General features: G+C 34.1%; 1 protein-coding gene across 1 annotated transcript in view; it reads left to right on the plus strand.

Moving 5' to 3' along the window:
- The window catches only part of LOC129219212 (small conductance calcium-activated potassium channel protein-like), a 417,058-nt gene that overhangs the window by 223,490 nt on the left and 170,071 nt on the right, over nt 1–23,497 (plus strand). The window contains exon 3 of the mRNA XM_054853536.1: nt 607–702. Within this exon, the coding sequence (XP_054709511.1) occupies nt 607–702 (96 nt within the window). The remainder of the gene's footprint in view (nt 1–606; nt 703–23,497) is intronic.

Genomic DNA, 23,497 nt, shown 5'->3' on the forward strand with positions numbered 1-23,497 from the left:
TAAAAAATCAGGTTTTTGAAATCTTTCTGTTGAGCGCGAATGCTTCGCATGGGTCAGCTAATAAACCACATTCTTATAAATAAGCTTACTAGTAAAACTCACAAAATTGGATTTTTTTTCCTTCCTTTTATTTTAATTACAAGCAACAGTAGCGAAAAATTTCATACCACGTTAAATATTTATTTCCCATTAGCTATTAACTGAGAAAAACATTATATTGTCGTTAGAAAATTTCACGCGGTACAAAGTGCACACATTAAAAAAAAACACACACATTATTATTTCAATCGTACCAACGCTAATGGTTACGAATAATGTAAGAAATGATGAAACACCTTACAAAAATATTTTGACGCATAAAATAAATGGTATAAGTTTATAATGTAGTTGCCGCATCTTCATATCAAAAAATATGAACCTAAATATAGCTCACATGCATTACATTCATTTTTCAGAACTTACTATTACACCTTGCAAGCACGCAGGGTTGACATATTAAACTAATTTTGGCTCCAAACTCTTATTCAACTGTCGCCTTAAGTATGTCATAAAGTGTCTTCCATCGTGGATTATTGTGACGCTAATTGTTGTTCGTTTCTATTTTAGGCCTCTGTATTTTCTACTGCTGTGAAAACATTGATCTCCGTCTCCACGCTTATGCTATTAGGTCTTATAGTTGCCTACCATGCCCTTGAAGTACAGGTAAGTTTCATTTTCGATTTTGTCCACAATTCAAGTATTTATGTTTGTGATATTAAGTACTATTATACCAATATATTAAAGAATCATATATCAACTTCCAGACCGTATTAAAAGCACACAGCTAATAATAGGACACAGTAGTTGTCGCATAGGAGATTAAATAATTTGTAGCCAAACTGTTTTGTTTTTTTTCCCCTTTTTGTGAACTTAAATATCATATTACTATTTTTTTAAAGAAGCTATTCGCAGAAATAAAATGATTAGGAATGCGCCAAATTGTTTTTTTTTTTTTTTATTTATCTTGAAAAAAAAAAGATTGACATTAAAAGTCATAATTCTGCTAAATAAGGGAGCTCTAATTAAACTACTGGTAAAAAAGGCAAACATCGCAAATATTTTAAACTAAAACTACATCATTTTAACATTGTGTGCACATGCAAAAAATATTTTAATTCCGCGTGCGCGTGTCTACAACATCTTCCACTTACTTTGCCGATTTATTAAGGGTGGCAATGTTTTCATGCTTGAAAAATAAGAAGTTATTAATGGCCAAAAATCTTAGAATCTGAGGAATAATCGAAAGAGTGACTGAATTATTTATTATTAAAAAATGAATAACATGAAGAGTAAGACTAACTAATACTTTTCTATTGATGAAATATTTAGACTCCTACTTTTACATTTTCAAACCCATTAACCTGCGGAATAAGATTATTTTATGGCTGAATGATTCAAGACAGTATATACTATAACTGGGAATAGCAGGACTTTAAACAAAAATGATTTAAACAAGCTTTTTTTTTTTCAATGTAGTCGTAAATCCATATTATAATCGATCTAAAAAGATAGATGACGCGATTTCAATAATCAACGATAGGTTTAAAAGCTGTGCACGTCTGTGCTCAATTTTCTGCGAACCAGCAATCTCTCCTGAACTAAGACAAGTACTATTTGGCTCAGAATATTTCGAGAAAACCAATCCGCCTGGTCTCATTCTCTTGACCTGAACACGGTAATTAAAATCTCTACCATTGAAATCTGTAACGGCAAACCATCAGGGACTGTTACGGGACGTTGTCTTGACCAGCGTATAATTTGGCGAGATAATTGTGAACTCTTGCCAAAATTGTCGAGATATCGCCAAGTTCGTCGTCTAATATCAACCTGCCTGCCACAAAGCGGGTGCATCAGTTGTTTCTAATGGCATGAAATTAGTTCGAGGACGCAATATGCTCATTTCCCCCGAAATGAAAAAAAAATAAGGAGTGGCAAGGCAAAGTTCAACTTTTAAAAAATAGTGAACATTTGGAAAATAGTTTCAAATAAAAGTATGATTCGTTTTACCTGGTCATCACAGCTCTGTAAAGCTTACTATCAAAATATAATCTAATAGTATCAAAAGTTGCAGCGACCAGATGATGCACTTGTCACTTTTTTATCAATTCACTTCTTGATAAATTTAGAAAATTCTACGTAATATCAGCCAATTAATGCTCTAGGTTGCTGCAGCAGCTGCTGTAAGAAGTCAATGTACTGATAATAGTAGTTAACAGTACATGAAATAGAAATGTGTTAGTTGTCACATTTGTACCATACAACCATTCATTCATGCACTGAAGATTCAACTTTGCGTACTTCTTAGGACTTCTATGCCAGTTCGTCACTCGTAAAAAATATTTCTCCGATGTAATCAGTTCATGAGAACTACTTTCAGTACCATAAGAAAAGAATTGTAGAAATCATACATAGTTATTAAAAAAGTAAAATGTCAAAATAAATGGCATAAAACCAACTATAATAAGCAATTCATAATAAATAACACAAATGGTGCATGACATTTTATAACTACAAAATGTATTGTGGTATTGTCATTGAATCGCCATGTGGTAGAACGGAGAAAAAAAATATCTCAAAATATGCATCGAAGCAGCTAGCATGTATTTGAACTGTCCTTCAAAAGTGCGAAAACTGCATCAATTAGCATTCTATAGCTAAGAATCGGACAAATAGCTTGGTAGCAGAATCGTCACTCTGGCAGGGCTCCAACTGAAAAGTACCCAGTGATACATACAAAAGAGTGCAGAAGCTTCTCTATCAAATCATTCGTTTAGCACGTGTCATTTGTAAGAATATTAAGTTTAAATGAATATGTATGCATGAACTGAATCTTTGCAAATTGGTAATGTAAATACACTTCAAAATACCATAACTTTTGGATTTTCCTTCTTACTATTTTTTAAGACTATATCATCAGTATGATCAGCATATCTTCACCTTGCGGAACTTTACTGTTAAATTTCTTTGAGAAAAAGATATTGTTTACCTTTTACCAATACATTTATAATTATAGTAAAATGTATTTGTATCATTTACAACATGCTTTACAATGTTTTACGTACCTGAAAACTAATTTCTTTTTCATTTTGTCAGCCCTTTTTACTGTAAATATTATTTTTCTTTTCTGCCGTGTTACTCCTTAATGCTTTGTTAACTTATAGATATGTTTTTTATAAAAATATATGTATCATGCACAGCTAAAGAAAACAAAACATAGAACTGCTACATGTAGTACACTGTTATCACATTTTCACCCTACATGACCCAAATCGTTCAATTACTCTGTACTGTAAGTAAAGTGATTCCCTACACCACACAATCCCTTTTTAGGTCATTATAAAGAGTTTTTTCAGTCGGGTTTTGTGCTGTAGCCGGTCTTTTCAACCATATAGGCAGTAATTTTACAACTTTGATTCGTTTTTTCCTTTTGGTTTCTTACTCCGTGTCTTTTTTTTTCGTATATTTTGCTAAGAGATTGAAATAACGTTTCATTGAAACTTTTTGCTCAACTCGAGATTATTTAATTTGTGCGCTTATCAGTATACATTCTTATTACTATTGAGTGTATTCTATTTTTTTATGTTTTCATGTTAAATAAATAATTTATATATATATATATATATATACCCCACTTGAAAGGATCTCAAAAAAAACTTAAAAAAAAAAGTTGAGAAAATCTATAGGTATTTGGCCCACTTCATAAGCCTACATCTTAAGAAAATCTGCAGACTGAAGATCTCTAGATTTTCTGCAGAATGTTCTGAAGTTGAGAAAATCTGAAGGTATTTGGCCCACTTTTAAACCTAAATCTTAAGAAAATCTACAGACTTAAGATCTGTAGATTTTCTGTAAAAAGCTCTGAAGAAAATCTTCAAATTTTTATTCTCAAGGTTTTCTTAGAATATATAGGCTTAAAGTGGGCCAAATAACTTGAGATTTTCTGAAGGTGGGCGTTTCTGAAGATTTTCTTTAAAAATTAATTTTTTCAGAAATTTTTTTCGAAAAATACAGTAATTAAGAAAATCTTAAAACTCTTTCGGCTAAAACATAGTTCAAAATGATTTGAAACTCCCTAAAAATTGCATAATGATAATGTATTTAATCTAGATTTGATTATGTGCGTAGATCATCCAAATAAAAGCTTAAGAAGCATTTGAAATTTCAATCTACATACATGAGATGCTGTCATGATAAAAATTTCCTACCAGAAATAACTTGGAATGTAGCATTTAAAATTAGTTCAGAAAAATAAACCTAGAGTTTTTTTTTTTTTTTTCCATTGTGCTTGGCAAAAACAGATACCTTGAAATAAGATTTTTTAATTTAGACTAAAATGTGTTCACCGTACTGATGTAGGACAACGTATACAATGTGTTTTTATTTCATTGGTGTTATGAATAGGATACACTTTTTTTATTTCTTGTAGATGGTACTAATTTTTTTAAGATAATGGTCATAAGTCAAATATTTCAAACAGAAATTGACAACAGAAATCCCTTCTACTTCAAGAACAGTTAGTTATATTGTTGAAAATTTTGTTGTGAAAAGTACTTCATTGGCTATTTGAGAAGTGGAATGCACCTGAATATTTTTCCAATCAGAGTAGGAAGAATATAATTTAATGGGAAGATAGTAATAACCTTGAATTTTTTTTTTTACATTATAATATATATTTGCTCTACTCTGATTTTAAAAATATATATACTGTCGGCCCTGCTTAATTGAATACTGTCAGTTCCAAGAAATATTATTTGATTAACCGGGGAAATACTTTTTATCATTCCAAATTGACAACATTTGTCTTAAAATGTAATAATAATGAATCAATAACTATATAATGAGAGTAATGTTTTTGGTAAAAATATATTGAAACAAGCTAAGTGAACAACAAAATAATAGGTATGTATAATAATTTTAAATATATATTAGAAGAGTGCAAGGAAAAAAATGCAACTTACAACCTCATCTGTTGTATGCATAAAATATAATTTAATATTTTTACATGAATAATTGTTCATACGTAATTAATTTTTAAAATACTTAAAAAAACTTCTTAGCAAAATATTGTGAAAGCTGATCAATATTGTTTGATTAAGCGAGGATCTTTGACATTTCCTCAGTGGGGAAGTATTCGGTTCCAAAAGGTTTTATTCATATTTGGGGTATTTGTTTATCCGTTACCCGTTTAAGCGGGGCTATAAGAATACACACACAATATAAATTTTTTGTTCTGATATGAGATATTTAGCATCAATTCTACACTTCTGAGACTTAATTGTGCAACAATTTCTTTATTCCTAAACACATTTAAATATATATTACTGTGAAAGCTTTAAAATAAGAGAATGTTGACTTTCACCGTCTCATGTGGACAGTTGCCAGATATTTCAAACTTTTAGTTTCATGTAGAGTGAAACTTTGGAAACTCGACTTACGGATAACTAGACTAACCTGGTAGCTCAACATTTTCCTTATGGTTGGCTCAATGCTAATTTCAATGGGCTAAAATCTCTCTAACTTGACGCACATTTGCAGGAACCCCTATAAGTCAACATCCAATTGCTATTCTAGTCCACAATTTTTTCTTTCAACATTCTTTCATACTGACCTTTTCTCAGAACCTTACGCTGTGATTTCTTGGTCAGTCAATCTTTTTTGGGAAGTTCTTTTAGAGAATTCCATTTTTATCCAGGGGAGTCTGTCACCACTCTGTGCTGTTAATGCAATTCTAAAAGGCTAAGGTAAGATAAATGTCCTCTAGAGAAAGGTGGCACTGTGACATGTTTTTCAAACAAGGGTGAGCAGGACTTTATCTTAAGACGTGGCTGACAAGAATCTGTTTTATCTCTTTAAAGAAAATAATGGCGAATTTATTATGTACTTTTTAAAATTAGAAAATTCTTTTACTGGAATAAACTTTCATAACGTGAATGTTAAGCATTTGTAAGTGATAAGGCTTCAGAGTAGAGGGAAAAAATGACCGGCCCCGACTCTGGGAATTTTAGATCCTTAGACTACGACGCCACTAGCAATGGCAGAGTTGCAGGTTTTGGGAGAAAATGACCGACTCAGACTCTTGAAGTTTTAAAACTTTGACTCCTTTGCCCCAAAACATGTCAGTCATTGACTCCGCAGCCCTGGTAAGTGATACAGAAACTCTTTAGGAATTACAATTATGGAACCTCAGTAAGTTGACTTCCGCTTCAGTCGACATGTTTTCATGTTCCCCGGGGGTGTGAATTCAGACCTGACTGACAAGAATCTGTATTATCTCTTTTCAAAAATTATGGATTTATTATGTACTTTTCAAAATAAGAAAATTCATATACTGGAATTATTTTCCATGATGTAAATGTTAAGCATTAGAAAGTGACAGGGCTGTGGTGTAGGGAGGGAAAATTACCGGTTCTGACTCAGGAAATTTCATACCCTTAGACTACGACTCCGCGAGCAGTGGCAGAGTTGCGGGCTTAGGAAGAAAATAACTGACGCTTGAAATTTTAAACCTTCGACTCCTGAATCTTGACTCTTTTGTCCTAAAATCTGTCAGTCTCTAACTCTGCAGCCTTGGTAAGTAAAAGTGATACAGAAACTCTTCAGGAATTAAAATTATGGAACCTCAATAAGTTGACATCCACTTAAATCAACATGTTTTTAATTTCCCTTGGGGTGACGAGTTATGAAGCTCCACTGTATATATATTCAGTGATGTAACCATCAATTTTTCTGAGGTTATACTTCCAGTAATCCATTATCCACAATTGGTGTACGTGATCATATACATAGTATATTATAATATGAAAATTTATGCAATTTGATATTATATGTCTAAACAATGTTTGATAGTATACAGCATATATATGAAGTATACCCTATGGGAACACCACTGTATATATTTCAGTAGCGTCACTACAAAGAGCGATGTTTAATCATTCAAATTTTAGCGAAAATAGAGCACTATATTGCAGGGAGGGAGAGGTTATTTAAAGTATATACTTCCTTTAATTATAAACCTAAATTTTATCAAATTTTTAGATCAGACAAGATAAACAATAATAATGTAGGGCAATCACATGTGTTTATGCATGCAGAGGCACTGAAAATCATGCAAGTGCAGGTGCTACATTTAGAGTTTTGAAATCCATGACTTTAATTGCAACTTTCCATGACTCATGAGTTACAATTTCGTAGAAAAAACATTCATTTTTCACAAGAATACCGAAATTTAGTGTTTTGTGAAAAATAAAATTTCAACCACTTGAACTAAAGTTAGACATTAAATTAAAGCGAAATGTAATGAGCTGAACTACTATTGTAACTAAAAAACAGAAATAATAAATTTCAAGAACATTTTCTGGTTTTCAACAAATCATACAAAAATTAGGTAAGAATTTTCATGAAAGCAAATTTATTATTTTTTCCTTGAAATATCTGATATAATACACAATAATCTCTCAATTACTAAAAATACTGATTTTACAAAACAAAGGAACCTGCTAAACTGGTTTTATTTACTGCATTTTTTTTTTTTTTTTTTTTGAAATTTACTTTTAAAAATATGTTATTTTAAGAACAGAGGAAGATGCTAAGATTTAATTCGTTTGAAAGCTAGCAGTTTTCTTTTTCAAATGCGTGACTATCAATAATTTACTAAAATCAAGTTCAGAATCGACCAAATGAAATAAATAATCAGAATAAAATAAACAATTAAATTAACTTACCAACTTGATCAACAAAATTTTAGGAAAACCTACAAATATTTGAAACATTCCCAATGTTGTGTAAACTACATTTCCACACTTATGAATAATTTTAGATAAAAATTACCCAAGCTTCCCATTTTCTATCAATATTTTTAAATGTTCCAAACAGGCAAGTAAGTGTTAATGGTGTATTTTCATTCTTGACCCTGTAATGAATATGCATAGATATTACAGAGGCACATGTTGTGCGCACATACATTTGCTGTAGATATGTGCATTGCCTGATAATATTTAATTAATATCTATACTAAGCATTATCTTCAAAAACGGTAAAGTAATGCAAACAATTCCATTTTTGCTGTCATGGATATATGATTGGAAAAAAAGCTAATGGGATTGTCATTTATTTTCATCTTTCAACTGCATATTGTTTTTCATTCCTGCAGATATTTTTGAATTTTCAGCGTGATGCTTGATGTGAATAAGTTCTTTTCTTACTGTAAGAATAAGTTCTTGGCTAATGTGAAATTTTTGAAAATCAACTCTTTTCGTGCTTTGAAAAAGTGCATAAATAAGATATTATGAATGTAGAATCAGAATTAAAATTTTAACATTTTTTAGCAATATATTTTTACCTTTTTAAGCATAAAGTAGAAGCAATCGTATGTAAAAGAGATACAGTAGAGTCTCAGAACTGGATAACTTGGCAGACTCTCAGAAACACATCGAGAAGGGTGAAAATACTGTTGTTAAACCCCATTCCCGAATTCCTGGCATTTCCAAATTCGGCCACCGTTTAGTCAACATTAGGGTAAGTTTTTTGACTCTGCTGCATACGGTACTTGCCACAATTGTGCAAAATCTAGGAATGTAGTGATTTCATAAGCACTGTGTGCATTTTAGGAGCACTAATATAAAATAATTATCCCCTCACACAAGCTGATTAGAAAATCTTGTTTTTTTTCTTATTTTAAATGCAATTTAACGCATTAGACAAAACAAAGCTTTCGTAGAACTTTCCACACAACTTAAAAGGAGTTTATTCGAGATATAAGAGAACTTTGTATTGAAAAAACTAAATTATTTTAGGACTGAGTGAAATCCTCGAGATAAAGAAATATTCGAGTTGTAAGGCTTCGTGTTATCGAGAGTTGACTGAATAGGACACCTTTGATCATGCCTGGATTTGTAACTTTTGGGCCCCCTAACTGTCCACCAGAATATGCTATGGCACTAATGGTCACTGCCGTTTTAGAGGCGTGCCCCCCCCCCTTCCCCACATGGCAGGTACGTTAATTCGGGCCTGAATTTGAAGACATTACGGTAAGGAACGGGGGGGGGGGAGTACACTATTACGTAAGTTTTGAGGAATGGAAGTTAAAAATTTATCTGAGACGATCTTCCATGATGTTACAAGGCGGAGGTTTGCGAATTTATAAAAGGGTAAATATCTGAAATCAATCTATTCCTCCTTCTTCATTCGCACCTGCAGAGAATACAAATTAAAAAATTTGGGGCAGTCTCGAAAAGTCTCACAACAAGGTAGGATTAATCAAGTTGGAATTTAAACAAAGCATATCAACCTATACTTCTAGTCCGGCACACTTAAATAATTTTTTAAAGCAAATGAAACAACGTTAAAAGCACAAATGTGCAAGAGCACTGCAGACACGTCAGTGGCGACTCGTCACTATGGGCCGAGCCCACTCGGAAAAATTGTGCATAGTTAGATTATATAAAAATGTCTTTTTGTGTTTCAGTTTTAAATAAAATCAGGCATGAAACTGATTTTAAATTTTAGCACTCTGCTAATCGCTAATATAAGAAAAAAGTGTTATTTTTCTGGTGACTAGCGACAGCGCTTTAAGAATGATCCTTCAGACCATTTCAATAACGGCCCACAACTTAACCAACTACGAGCATTACGAAAACGGCAAGCGACGTCACCCCGAACGATGTGTATGGGCCGGCTCCCTTCCTGCCTCTTCGAAAAATATCTTCATCTAATAGCAATAGTAAAAGCAGTGGGAAGAATGTGTCTCGTCTCGTGTCGCTTATACAATGTTTCAGTGAGGCAAAGGGCAGAAATTTCAGAGCCCACCCCACAGGGAAAGGAAAAGTTCTCTCATCGCTTTCTCTTTCTCTCTCTCTCTTTTGATTTAATCCATTTTTTTCCTTTTCTTTAATCTTAAACGGCTGTTACTATCAGGTATTGGTGTTTACAATATTTTGGGTTCCCACTCATTTCATTGCATGGGATGCCTATTTTAATTTGTTTATTTATCTTTATGGAACTAAGAGCGCATTTTCGAAATTTCTGAATGGAGATTTTATTTTCGAAAAGGCGTTTGCCATTTTTTAAGTTTCATTTTGAATTTAGGTTCAGTTGGTTTTCAGTGTCGGGATAGTATAATAAGAGTTAAGACTATTTTTTTTAATTAAAAGCTGTTCCTAAAATAGTCTTCATTGAGTGTGACTTTTTCAATTTTCTTTCAAGCTAGATATTTGGTTAAAGTAATAAATCTTAGTCGTGTTGGGCTTATTGTCATGCCTCTACTACGCTAGAGTATTCTAGCACTGAGCAAACCTAAATTATTACTCAATCAAAAGTAATTTAATTTTCTTATAAAAACAACATATTGGTAATTAAGTAAACTGCGTGTTTCTAGAAAAATTAGTTACCAGTTTCGTAATTTGATATAAACGAAGCATTTTAGAGTGAAAGTTAATGCTGCTGCATGATCCCAGTCACAATCTAATTTTTGCTATCCTGCATGGGAAAAAGAGGGGGGGGGGGTCTCATTGGTCTTCATTGCCGTATTATTTGGCATACTCACCTTAGTTCTCTTCAATTTATGTTTTCCTTTATTTGTGAAAACTTTTATACAATTGTCAGAGGCAACCCAAACTAAAACTTTTAGGAGGAGAGTGGTTAAGTTGTCAATTTACAAAATGAAACTCCGAACTTTACCAAATGATAAAAAATTGGCATCCACACGTACTTAAATATAATTAGAGGATACTCTGGGCCTTAACAGCTATATGGACTCCAAATTTGCCAAATAAAGAATATTTTGGGAGGCCACAATGACTTCCATCGGGGTGCCCCTGATAACAGCTGGCCCACCTGCCGAATTAAGCCACAAGCCACCGAGACACGTGTTTCTGTATTACAAGGAACATCTTTTTCAGTGCATAAAATGCGAGATAATGAATGTAAAAAAAATCGGATATTTGTCGGATGTCTTTAAATCCGTAAGCTCACATTTTGTGAATTAAAAAAAGCATTCCTTGTAATGCCAAAACACGTGTTTGCAGTGTTCCTGCACATTTGTGCTTTTGACGTAGTTTCATTTTTTAAGAAAAGGTATTTTTATACTTCTTATAAATAATTTTCGAAGTGGCAAAAATCCATTTAATAATATTAACATTTCATATTTTCTGCACTTACCTTTTTGCTCCATTTTTAATAAATAAGTTTTATCAACTTTGGGGCTTTAAAATATAAGATTTACTCCATTGAAGCATAACAAACTTCATTATTCTCAAAATTTGAATTTTACTTGTAAATTTGAATTTTAAATGACTGCAGTATATTATATGCTTGCACTTTTTTATTAATTGTAAAATCCGCTTTGAACAATATTCAATTTTTTACAACTACTCGGTATTGGCCGAGTACCTGATCAAAATTTGGCCGAGTACCGAGTACTCGGCAAATTGTCTGAGTAAGTCGAGTACCGAGTAGTTACCGAGTACTCAGTACGTCTCTAATTTAAGCTATTTTTTATACTTATTGACAAAAAATGAAAGACGTATGCAGTAGGTTTCTGGCAAGGGGGACTGACCTGATAATAAATGTGTAAGTAACATGCGTCTATCTTTCCATGCTTGTCTACTTGCACATTGCTCAATTTATTTTTAAATATACATTTGATATTTGAGTCTTATGTGAAATTCGTTTTTCTTTAGGTTACTTCTATGCATTAAGTTACTCACAGTCAACTGTAGTTTCAATTTCGTGCAAATAACGTTATAAATAAAAATAATCATAATAAAAGTAAAAAGAAAAAACCCGAACATATCAAATAAAACGAACAATGTTTCAACTACCAAAACACGCAATAAAAGCTGCACATGAACAAAAGTGTGATTTTTTTTCCTCACATTAATATGAAAATTAAAGCACAGTAGGGACATCAAAGACTCAATTTGCTTTAAACAAAAACAAAGAAATAACGAAGCTGAAAATTTAAAATATCTAAAGAATTAACTAGCAATTATAAGCACGTGTTTTACGTTAACAAGCCCAGCGATTTGGCGATATACGATAGTAAAGAAATCACATGACAACAAAAACCCTGTAGAAAAAAAACCTGTAGCTCAATTAATATGAGCAAAAGCAGTTTAAAGACAAAATAAAGCTTAAAATTATAATAATAGCGAAAAAAAAATTGAATGAGCGGAAGCGAAAAGCATGGAAGAGGCATACAAGCAGGTAAACAAATCGCCGGTCGCCGGTAAAGCTGGAAGCAAGTTCTCTTCACTTCAAGCCCGAGACTGATTAGTTTGGAGCAAAAAAAATATGAAAAAAAGTGATTCATAAATCATTAAATAAAAAAAAAAAAACAACAACGAATTAAGAAAAAAAAATTGCAGCATTTTCGGACAAACTATCAGAATATGAACTAGTGTTGTATTAATTTTCATTGTCGTGAATTGCTTAGATTTTGCTGGACTCTAGATTTTGCAGTAGGACAGGAAAGTTATTGCGCAATCAAAAGTTAATTTCATTTATAGATTGGTTCTTTTATGTCAATCGTATCTTGTTTTTATGGATAAAAATGTAGAAATATGTGTTCAATTTGTATAATTTTAATTTAAAAAGTAAGCATTGTACTATCACAGATTATATTCTTAAAATCTAAAGGACACCTATGTTCACAATACTTTCTTTAACATCGAAAAACTCCATTCGACATCAACATTTAATAAAAGAAAAATAAAAGTGTAAAATTTCCCAAAGAGCTATTTTATGACTCAATATTTAATTTTACATGACTTTGGATTTCTTACTTTTTTTTTAGAATCTCAAAATTTCAGTCATTGTAAAAAAAAAAAGTGTAAACATTCCGTTTCACAGACTTTCTGGCGAAACGCCCTGGAGGGTCTATCCCCCCCCCCGCGCAAAGGGGTGAAAACCCCTCATGTAAACTCCTGAGCATTAAGAGCCTGTTTCATATTTAGTAATGATCCGATGCAAACTGTGGATTAGTATTAAAAAAAACTCCATGGGGGGCAACCCCCCGCCGCCCCCCCCATATGGGCGAAAACCCACCTATGCGAGTTCCTACTGATCAAAGGATTTCTGTGTCAAATTTGTGAAAGATCGGACGAAAACAGATATTGTACAAAGAAAACAGCCCAATGAGGGGGGTCGCCCCCCCTCATTAAGGGTCCCCCCCCCGCCCACAGTCGAGATTCTCCTTTCGTAAATTTCTGAGCATTGAACGACCTCTGTTCAAATTTAGCAAAGATCCGATGTAAGCTGAATTTTTATAAGGCCCCCCCCATGGAGGTCGACCCCCTACAGGGAGCAAAAACACCAATATGAGCTCCTCCTGATCAAAGGACCTTGGTGCCAAAATCACTTTAGATCCGACGAAAACTGAATTTGAATAAGAAAAACCTTTTTCAATGGTGGGGGGGGGGGATAATCGACAATCTTCCCCTCACTATAGGAATGAGAGGAATCCCCCTCTGAATTCTCGAGCATCAAAGGACCTTCGCACAACATTTATAAAATGAATTTTCAAAAAAAAAAAAAAGCTTTAAAATTTCGAAAAAGAAAATCGCAAAAATCGTTGTTCGTTCGATGTTAATGGTATCTGCAGATTTTTTTCAGATTTTACTTTAGCGCCAAATTGTTTTAAATTTGTGTAGAAATTCTTGAGACAAATTTAGCAAGCTGTGAATGACTCTAAAATGTTTCAAAAAATTCTTGAGATATTTTTGAGGCAAAACAAAATCTTAAAAATATCTTCAGATTTCTGCAGAATTTCTCAAGAAAGCGGCACTTTCTAGAGAAATTTTTGAGATCCTTTTTAGTGGGGTTGTACCCATGGACATATAAAAAATAATATATAAATAGGTCTGAGGAACTGAATTATACTCAATACATTTTCATAAGCTGAAATACTTCAAACATCCATTGAAAATAACACTAATCAAAATATCCGACAGAAATGAAAGTTTAAAAATTAACAGAAGGTTTTTTTTTCCCTTTTTTAGAATTTTCCATAATTTTTAACACCAGTGAGCTCTTTAAAAAAATTATTACTCTTAAGAAAGTTAATGATGTTATGAATAATTAACATGTTTTAAACAAAAAATTAATTAGATTCATGATAGTATGGCTCTCTATGTACCTACATAATAACTTCAGTTTAAATGCAAATTGAAACCTTTAACAAAATTAATCCATTACAAACAACTCAGTTTAGATTAAACCAACAAAAATCTAAAAAAGTCGATTTCAAATGAAAACTGGTGGAATTGACAGTCTGTAGATCCTACAACACACGTGGGGGTTACTTCAACACTATATCTTCAAGCCCTACTTCAAATTCATCATCATTGTTGAAAACAAATTTCGGACGTTGATGACAAGGCACCATTTTGAGGTACTTCACATTGAGAGAAGACTCAGGTGTGACCCAAGGAGACTAAAAATTGCCGTCCGTGGGTACACGTGGTTATGTGACCTTGGGTACAAAGGTACGCCATTTTGGTTTTGCAAGCCAGTCACATCGACAAGACCACAATTTCACAACATTAAAAATCAGAAACAAAACCTTCAAAATATTGGAAACCATGATACCTACAACAAAAATGAATAATACTGCAATCCACGATGGAAGAAAGAAAAAAAAACCGAAATTGCTCATGTTTTTTTTTTTTACTTAGATCCTACTAAAACCGAAAAAATTATAGAATCTTAATTGTTCGTTTGATGGCGTTGAAACTTCCTGGGGTACTGGAGAGGGTTGAGACCCACACGTTGAGCCCCAATCAGGATCTCTCTCGACGATACCCGGAATTTCCCGGCTAACGTCCGTAGGTACAACGGTCCGTGGGTACAGCAGTTTCCCCTACGTCGTATGAATATAAAAGGAAAATGCTGTAACAGTTTCCGAGAGTATTGTATTTACACCTTTGGTTACCGTTTTGATAAGACCGTTTTGATAAGTTATATAGGAGCACAACAAAGAGGGTGTTTGTGAGTTAAATCCCCTCTATAACTCTTGATTTAAGGCCGTATTACTCCTTTTGTTTTTACACAACCCTTTACTTTACTGGGCTTACTTAGTTGAATGAAAAATCAATAGTGGTTATTGGGTCTTAAAATGCATAATCTTTACGAAGAGCAACAAAAAAGCAATTCAATGATTGTATTTTCCCACTTTATGTTTTGAATATATGGATCTATGTCATTTTCTCCATACACAACAATTTCTCTTAAGGATACAGTGAAACCTGTGTAAGTTGACCATTTGCGGTGCAGTACTTTAGTGGTCAACTTACTAAGGGTTTGTTATATGATTCTCAGCCAAATTTGGTGTATATTGGTGGTCAACATAGACAGGTAATCAACTTACAAGGGTGGTCAACTTCACAGGTTTTACTGTACTAAAAAATTTCTTTCATAAATAAGTTTTCAAACAAATATAATAATATACAACAAACACAAATCTAAATAGTTGAATTGGATTCTTCATCATTATTGTTAAAATTATTACAAATCAAATTTTAATATTTAGTCAATAAGTTACCTTAATATTTTATCAGATGCAAGTAGTTACAACGTAAAATAAATTGTTTAATAAAATTGCAAGATATTTCCCCCTCAAGCGCATCATTATTACTTACATTTGCATCGTGGGGAAAAAAAGAGTTTCCTAGCCACGGTTGCAAGTGCGACGTTCCTTTAGTTCATGCCTTACTAATTATTGAATTGTTTTTAATAGTTAAAGGAAAATATACTCTCTTTTCCACAATTTTCCTACAACTTTCACTTTTATATCTTTATTTTATGAAATTGCTTATTTACTTTTGTAATTGCAGTTTCGATTCACTTTTTTTTTTATTTTTTAAGGCAGAAAACCCCGTTTACAAAATCATCATGTGTGTGAGAAATATTCCCGTTTTATTTCAAAGCTTTATGTCCCTCTTATGTGCCTTGTTCACTTATGCACCTTTTCTTAGAAGTCCCGTACTCCAGTGCGTAATTAAGAAGTCATTGTATGCTATGTCTATCATTGGTATGTTGTATCACTTTAAAATGTCAAAGGTGAAATATGTCTAATATTGTTACAAAAAAAGCTAAACCATAGAAAACAAAAACATAGAGAACTATTGACTAATTGTTAGATAAGTTTTGTGGGAAAATGAAAAAACTTCTATCCAATGGTGCCAAAAATTCTAACTTGTGATACCACACTGTCAGCTAGCAGTTCTAGATGGCTCAAATCTTTGTATACACAGCGTCTCCCCGTTCAACGCACAAAACCTCTATTTTCCCAACCATTAGTCTTTGATATATAAGTTGAAAAAACGGTCAAAATGAGATGCCTAGTTAAGATATTGAAAGTCTGAAGCAAAACAAGAATTTTAAGAAAAAATACAAAATATAACTTTTTATACCGTCCCTTTGTCCGCCATATTTAGGGAAATAATTGGTCGCTAAGGTAATTTTTTAGAAGCCCGAAAAGTTTGTCAGACCCTGTCTCTCTGTATATTTAAATATTTATATGCATATAAAAACCCTCATACCTACATAATTACATACATACATATTTACACTGGTGTGCAAAAATTAAGGACGAGACGGTCTTTTCAATATAACTTTGTACAAAAGCTTTCCAAATCAACACATTTAATACCGTAAGATCCCCAATACGTAAGGACATGTGTAATGTAAGCAACACTTACTAAAAGAGAAATCAGAGGGATAAAAAGAAGCTTTATTGAAAACGTAGCATGGAGCGCAATGCGACTGAAGGCCGAAATATCCCTGTGATGGGTGTCCAGCAAGAAACATCCGGTGTTTAGAAGGGGATATGATCTCCTCCGACGGCTAGGCAGGTTTCACAGCGTCTGCCCATGCTGAGAATGAGGATGTCAATGAGTTGTTGAGGCATTGCTGCCCATTCGTCTTGCAGCGCCAATCGAAGCTCCCGAATCGTTACTGGTGGTAAGGTACGAGCTGCCAAGCGTCGACCTAGAAAATCCCATACATGCTCGATGGGATTGAGATCCGGAGATCGTGCCGGCCAATCCATACGTTCAATATCCTCACTCTCTAAGAGCTGTTCGGCAGCTACTGTGCGATGACATGGTACATTGTCGTCCATGAAAAGGAACTGCGGACCCATAGCGCCTCTAAAAAGACGCACATATGGAAGAAGAATCTCTTTACAATAACGGGTCCCGTTGACTGAACCTGCGTCGAAGATGTGAAGGTCTGTACGACTACCAAACATGATGCCTCCCCAAACGAGAACACCGCGACCTCCATACCTGTCCCTTTCAATGATGTTCGAGGGATGATTGCGGCTTCCCCGCTCTCTCCAGATGAGTATGCGATGAGAATCGCTACTCAGACTGAATCTGCTCTCATCTGTAAAGAGTACTCGTCCCCATTCATTGTCTCTCCAATTCCGGTGTTCCCTGCACCACAGAGAACGCCTTCTCCGATATGCAGGCGTTAGAGGTACACACCGTATAGGGCGTCGTGCAAACAGACCACTACCGTGCAGTCTTCTGACCACGGTAAAACGCGATATCGGTCGTCCAGTCGCCTGTGTCGTGTGTCTAGCAATTTCTCCCGCTGTCTGCCGCCTGTTTCTTCTGGCCTGTAAGACAATATACCGGTCATCTGCGGGTGTGGTTCCTCGTGGACGACCACTACTGAACCCCCGGGTAGCTGTTCCTGTAGTTTGAAATTGTCTCCAAAGTCGTGAAACGATGCTGTGAGCAATTTCGAACTCTGCAGCCACTGGCCACACTTGTCACACTGCGGCCTTCCTCCAACTTCCCAATGATTCGACCTCGGGCAAAAGCATCCAGATGTCGTCTAACAGATTGATTATTCGCCATTTCTCGCTGAGGCAGCAACTCGGTGTGATTTTAACTGCTATACGGCGTGCAATCTCTTTGCCAGAAATACTGATCTTATACCGACAACATGCTTTATACTACTCAGACACTCCCCCATTACGTCTGCCTGCATATCTGCGCATGTGCTACCGTACATCACCTTACTTAATCTCCTGATTAGTCTTTCTGTCTGCTCTGCCTCTTCGTTCAGCTGATATGCTAATTTTTCGACTTCGTCCTTAATTTTTGCACACCAGTGTACATATGTATTCTGGAGATGTAGTACTAAAAAACAGAACTGGTCTCTCTTATTTTTTAACGGATATCTTTCCTTGTGTGCCTGAAATATACGTAATTACATAAAAATGTATTTGTTTAAAATATAAGTGTTAAAAAGCAATTTTCGTACGATTCTTAATATTTTTAGAGTTGCTTACATATTTTTGTGAGTTTTTCACATAGAACAGAAAAAAGAATAGTCAAATATTTAAATGAAAGTGATATAAGTTTTATCTTTGCTTAAATATGGCAAAAATATGCGTAAAATGAATATACTTATAGAACGCTCAATTGAAATACAGCAACTCCATTACCTTCTTCAACGCAAACAATATGGGGTTTTTTTGTTTTTGGAAAAAACAACGATCAGTTATTGGAAAAGTTCTATTTTTCAAATTGCTACTTTTCATAAGTTATTTTGTACTTTGCGAAAAACGAGAAACACTGAGCTACCGATAAGGACAGGAAAAAATGCTTTGACTTTCAGCAAAATGTGTTACAATGTTTGGAAATCACGCGAAGCTGATGAAATTGTCAGGACAGTAACCACACTCCAAATGTTCTGCATTTTTATTGAATGTATGTAACTGCATATTTTCTTCCCTTTCCACATGTTTCTCTTATTGCTTCATTTCCTGTCTTACCGGGAAGCACGATCTTCTATTCGAATGGGATTTTCTGAGCTGGGATGGGGGTTAAACAGAAAAATGCGGATTCCCTATAGAATTTATTTTTCGTGGCAGTTCTTTTCCTTCTACTTACCTTCACCTGGCAGAAAAATATTTTTATTATATTTTACAAATGCCGAACATTGGCGCTTAAGCCAATAGTTTACGAACTCTCCAATATTTTTCGACCATGTCCTTATGTTGAGATAATGCAATATAACTTAATCGATAAGAATTTTTAATCGTTGGATGCCCTTAAACGGACAGGTTGTATTATTATTTGAGACCTTCATCAAAAAAAAAATCAGAAGAGCACAGCAGAGCGGTAGCATATTTTGTGTAACCCAGGGTGCACCATGAGGAGACCTGATACATTACACCCAGGAAAATATTTAACTTATTGTGAATGTCTTGTGTAATACTAAGATGATAAATTTGCTCATTTTGCCTAAATAAAACATTTAACAATCTCCCTCCTCCTTCCTATTTTTGTCTCAACATGTTACTCGAGTAAAAATAGTCTGATTTCTTTGCAAAAAGTGAGAAATGGAAAGAAATCGAAAAGTGCAAGCAAAAGTCTAAAATTGATTTTTTTACATATTATTCCCAAACAATTATTGGGAAGAAATGTCCCATGTGTCACGCCTTTTTGTCTGAAGCGCAATTAAATTCTTATTCTGTGTAGTTGGTAGTCGAAAAAAAAAAAACGCTTGAGAAAAATGAAGTAACAGTATGCTTAATTATGTAGTATTTCTTTAAATTTAAAAACACACCAAACGATGATATTGATTTAAAAGTTGCAATCACCATCATGTTAGTTGCTTTTTCTAGTCATAAATGAGCGTTTATGAAACTTATAAAAATGTGATAGAAGTGTCAAGCCACTTTAAGAATAACTAAGTAAACTACAATCTGTTTTGTTAAAACATGCCTTCAGCAAGGTCCTTGTGCTTCAAATTATTATTAGAGTAGACACGTTCATTAAGAAAAGTTTTGAATCGGTAATGGCACACATGAACTATGTAGAAACATTTCCTGAGGAACGTTCCTCCGTTGAACTTGGGGAGACGAAAAACTTCCTTCCGCCCTTTAATTACGCATGAAAATCATTTATCTGGGGTGCGTGTGGTAATTGATTCTATTCATTGAAGTTAAAAGTGCTATTGTTTTCAAACTATCGAATTAGCATTTATCTTTTGCCATGCAAAATGGAAGGAATATAACAGAAGATGTTGTACAATGAATTACGCAAGGAAGTGCGAACGTTTCTTTCATTGATCATCTACTTTAACACATTAATTCAGTTTTGGCAATTGAAGGGGGAAAAAAGTACCACGGAATTTAAAGGGGGAAATCAGTTGAGACCGGTAAAAAAAATCCACTTTTTTTAATGCCATAAAATGATAGTAAAACTAGTCAAGAATATGTGGCCAAAATTTTAGTGAAAAATTCCTATTAGTTCCGATGGTATGAGCACTTAAAGTGACTGTGGAGATTCGAAAACGCTCACAGCATTTTTTTTCCCCCCTCAAACGCGTTTTTCTCGAAACAACTATTTTTCAACTGGTGGACATTCTAGCTCAAGGAGTTTTTGACCAATCGTTCTGAAAATTAGTGTGAATATTCAATATTCAATTATACTATATATGAACCTAACTCTTTGATGATATTATTAATAAAAATATTTTTTGCATATTTAATAATGCAAGAAGTGTAAAAAGATGGTAGAAAAACATAACACTGTAATCAAACACCTCAAAAACATGCAATTTCCAACTTTTTTTTATCACAATTAGGTTCATATTCTAGGGAATTTTGTTATTTATGAGAAAGAAAAATTATAATGATTAAAGGCAAAAATTTTGGTTTCTGTTCGGTAATGCACACCAGCAACAAGCTCTGATGGCGACCGCCCATGGACAGCAGCTTCTAACTCCACTAATTCTGGTGGGAATGGCTTCAAATAAATTACAAGGTGTACTGCAAAAAATGAATAAAATATCCTTCAGGTTAAAAAAAATCTGATTTCTTTCCTGTTAAAAAAAAATCACAAAAATTACTAAAACTTCTGCCTCCAAAATTGGTCCCCCCCCCTAACCACGGTCGCGTCAGTTGTCGTCTAGTAACAACAGCATAAGCATGTCAGCTCCGCTATCAGATTGAACCGAAGTTGAGCAGCGAGGAGTGCTCAGATTTTTGTTGGCCAATGAGCCAACAATGAAGCCAGCGATTCGAAACAAACACCGTGGTGTACTCTCAACGAAAGTTTTATTGTTGCAAAGCAATGCCCGGCCACACACGGCCAATCACACCATAGAAACAATCAACATGTTGGGCTTTGAGACCCTGAAACACCCTCCCAGCCCAGATCTTGCTCCTCCAGATTTTCATCTTTTGGACTGCTCAAAGAAGTTTTGAGAGGTCGGGATTTGCCTCAGACATGGACGTTTGGGATGCGGTGCAAAAATGGCTTCATGACCAACCGAAAACCTTCTAACAGGAAGGCATACGGAAGCTTGTGGCTCGCTGGACCAAGTGCATTGCTAACAGTGAGACAGTATTGAAAAATAATGTATCTGTTATACACCTATCTTGATTTTATAAAGTTATAGAACGAAAGTGGTAAGTACTTTTTGACTTATCCTCGAACAATTTGTCTGACCCAAAAAAAAATAGTAGGCATTTTTTCTTGATATTGATAGCTGTCATTTTCTACTTCATCCTCAGAGAGTTAGTTTCTATGTGCTTTTGATAACTATCATGGTTTTAAATGTTTTGTACATTTTACTCCTACAAAAACTTTAAAAAAAAAATAAAGGAGTATTTTCACGTCTTGAAAAAAAAAAAAGCCCAAGCAACATTTCTATCCTTAAAAAACGTCTTTATATAATTAAATGCACTAGAAATAAACGTAAGTTTCATGAAGTGTTCAGTAATGGAAAAAACTAAGAATTAAAATTTGTGAAACTAAAGAATATAGAAGCATATAGTGCTTACTGCTGAATATTGAAGCAAAATTCAAGAGAAATTGACACTTTCAGACAACAACAGAAATTTTTAGATGACAAAAGCTGGTCATGGCAAGAGACGACTTCTCATCTCAAACCTTGTCGTATGTCATTGATTTCTGTAACTTTTCTCGAGACAATAAAAAACTAGAGAAACAAATGACATTTCCAGAATTCAGATTTACCGAAGCAGAAGGATATATCCTTTAATTGAAGCAGGGAAGATGTCCGCTATTTCTTAAAGACGAAAAGTAATTGTTTTCGAAATATCGGGGATGCCAGAACTATTGACGATTTTTTTGTGATTGCTACTTATTGAGGATAGGAAGAGATATGACAGAAACAGTCTTTATAAAATTGTAATACATATCATTTTGATAAGGTACGAACTTCATAACGTAGCAGCTCTGATGCGATTGGTTTGATTAGAATAAAAGAAAATGGGGTTCGTTAGTTCGATAAGCATATTATTAAATGCCAGTAAAACAGTCAGATGAAAGGTATGACAGAAATTAAAGTGGTTAATATTACTTTTAATATAACATTTTAAACTAGGTTTCTTGGTAGAAGCACTAGGATTCATTTTAGCATGAGCAAATCAGAAATTAATTTAATCAATATGGACGAAACATTAAAAGTACTAGTAGTCAAAAAATAACACCAACTCGAAAATTTTAAGTGTTTACGACTTTTTAAAACTTGAGGGTTAATTACACCTTTCTTTATAGTTTCTGCTACTTACATTAACGTGTGACACTTAAATTAAACTTTTGTTTAGTTTTCACTTACCTCGTTCTGTAAAATTCAGAGAATTCCATATACAGACACATTGTGTTGTATTTAAAAGAAAATTGGGAGTCCCTCTAGAGTGGAAAAAAAATTTAAACGTCAACTCATACTCCATGAGTTTTTAATTAAGATGAGAGTAACTATAAAAAGAAAAATTAATTTGAACTTTGACATCTTGAATTCAAATTATGTTTCTCGCAATCACGAGTGTATGTGTGTGTGTGTGTGTGTGTGTGTGTGTGTGTGTGTGTGTGTGTGTGTGTGTGTGTGTGTGTGTTTGTGTGTGTGTATGTAGGCGTGTGTGTGTTTGTGTGTGTGGGGAGGGGGTAGGTTTGTTTGTGTGTGGGGGGTATGTGTATGTATTAGTAGTTGTGTGTATGTGTAGGTGTGTTTGTGTGTATGTGTTTGTGTGTTTATGTATAGGTGTCTGTATGTATGCATGTGTGTGTAAGTGTATGTGTGTGTGTAGGTGTAGGTAAGTAAGTGACGCAACCTGGAGCCGGTTTTCGCTAGAGGAGCAGCATCGTGAGGACGGTCGACGGTGCTGCTGCAGTGCGAGGCGGGGGGGGGGGGGGTGGAGAGAATAAAATCATAGGAATTCAAAACAGTCAAGTGAGAACAATAAGCAATCGTGATTGCTCAACAGCGTAAACTGCGCGTACAATGTACGACGCCATAAAGATAGTTTTTTTTTTTTTTTGGAAAAAGAAACCTTAATATGTAAATTCTTATTCAATCGCAGAACTTAATCATAAATTTGATTGATTTATTTTGCAAAAACATTGATGGATGTCATATTGTATTGAATGTTAAAGCGACGTGTTGCAGTCAGCTTATTTCAGTTGTTCAGGAT

Source organism: Uloborus diversus, chromosome 3, assembly GCF_026930045.1.
Source record: "Uloborus diversus isolate 005 chromosome 3, Udiv.v.3.1, whole genome shotgun sequence".
In the NCBI taxonomy this organism is placed as follows: domain Eukaryota; kingdom Metazoa; phylum Arthropoda; class Arachnida; order Araneae; family Uloboridae; genus Uloborus; species Uloborus diversus.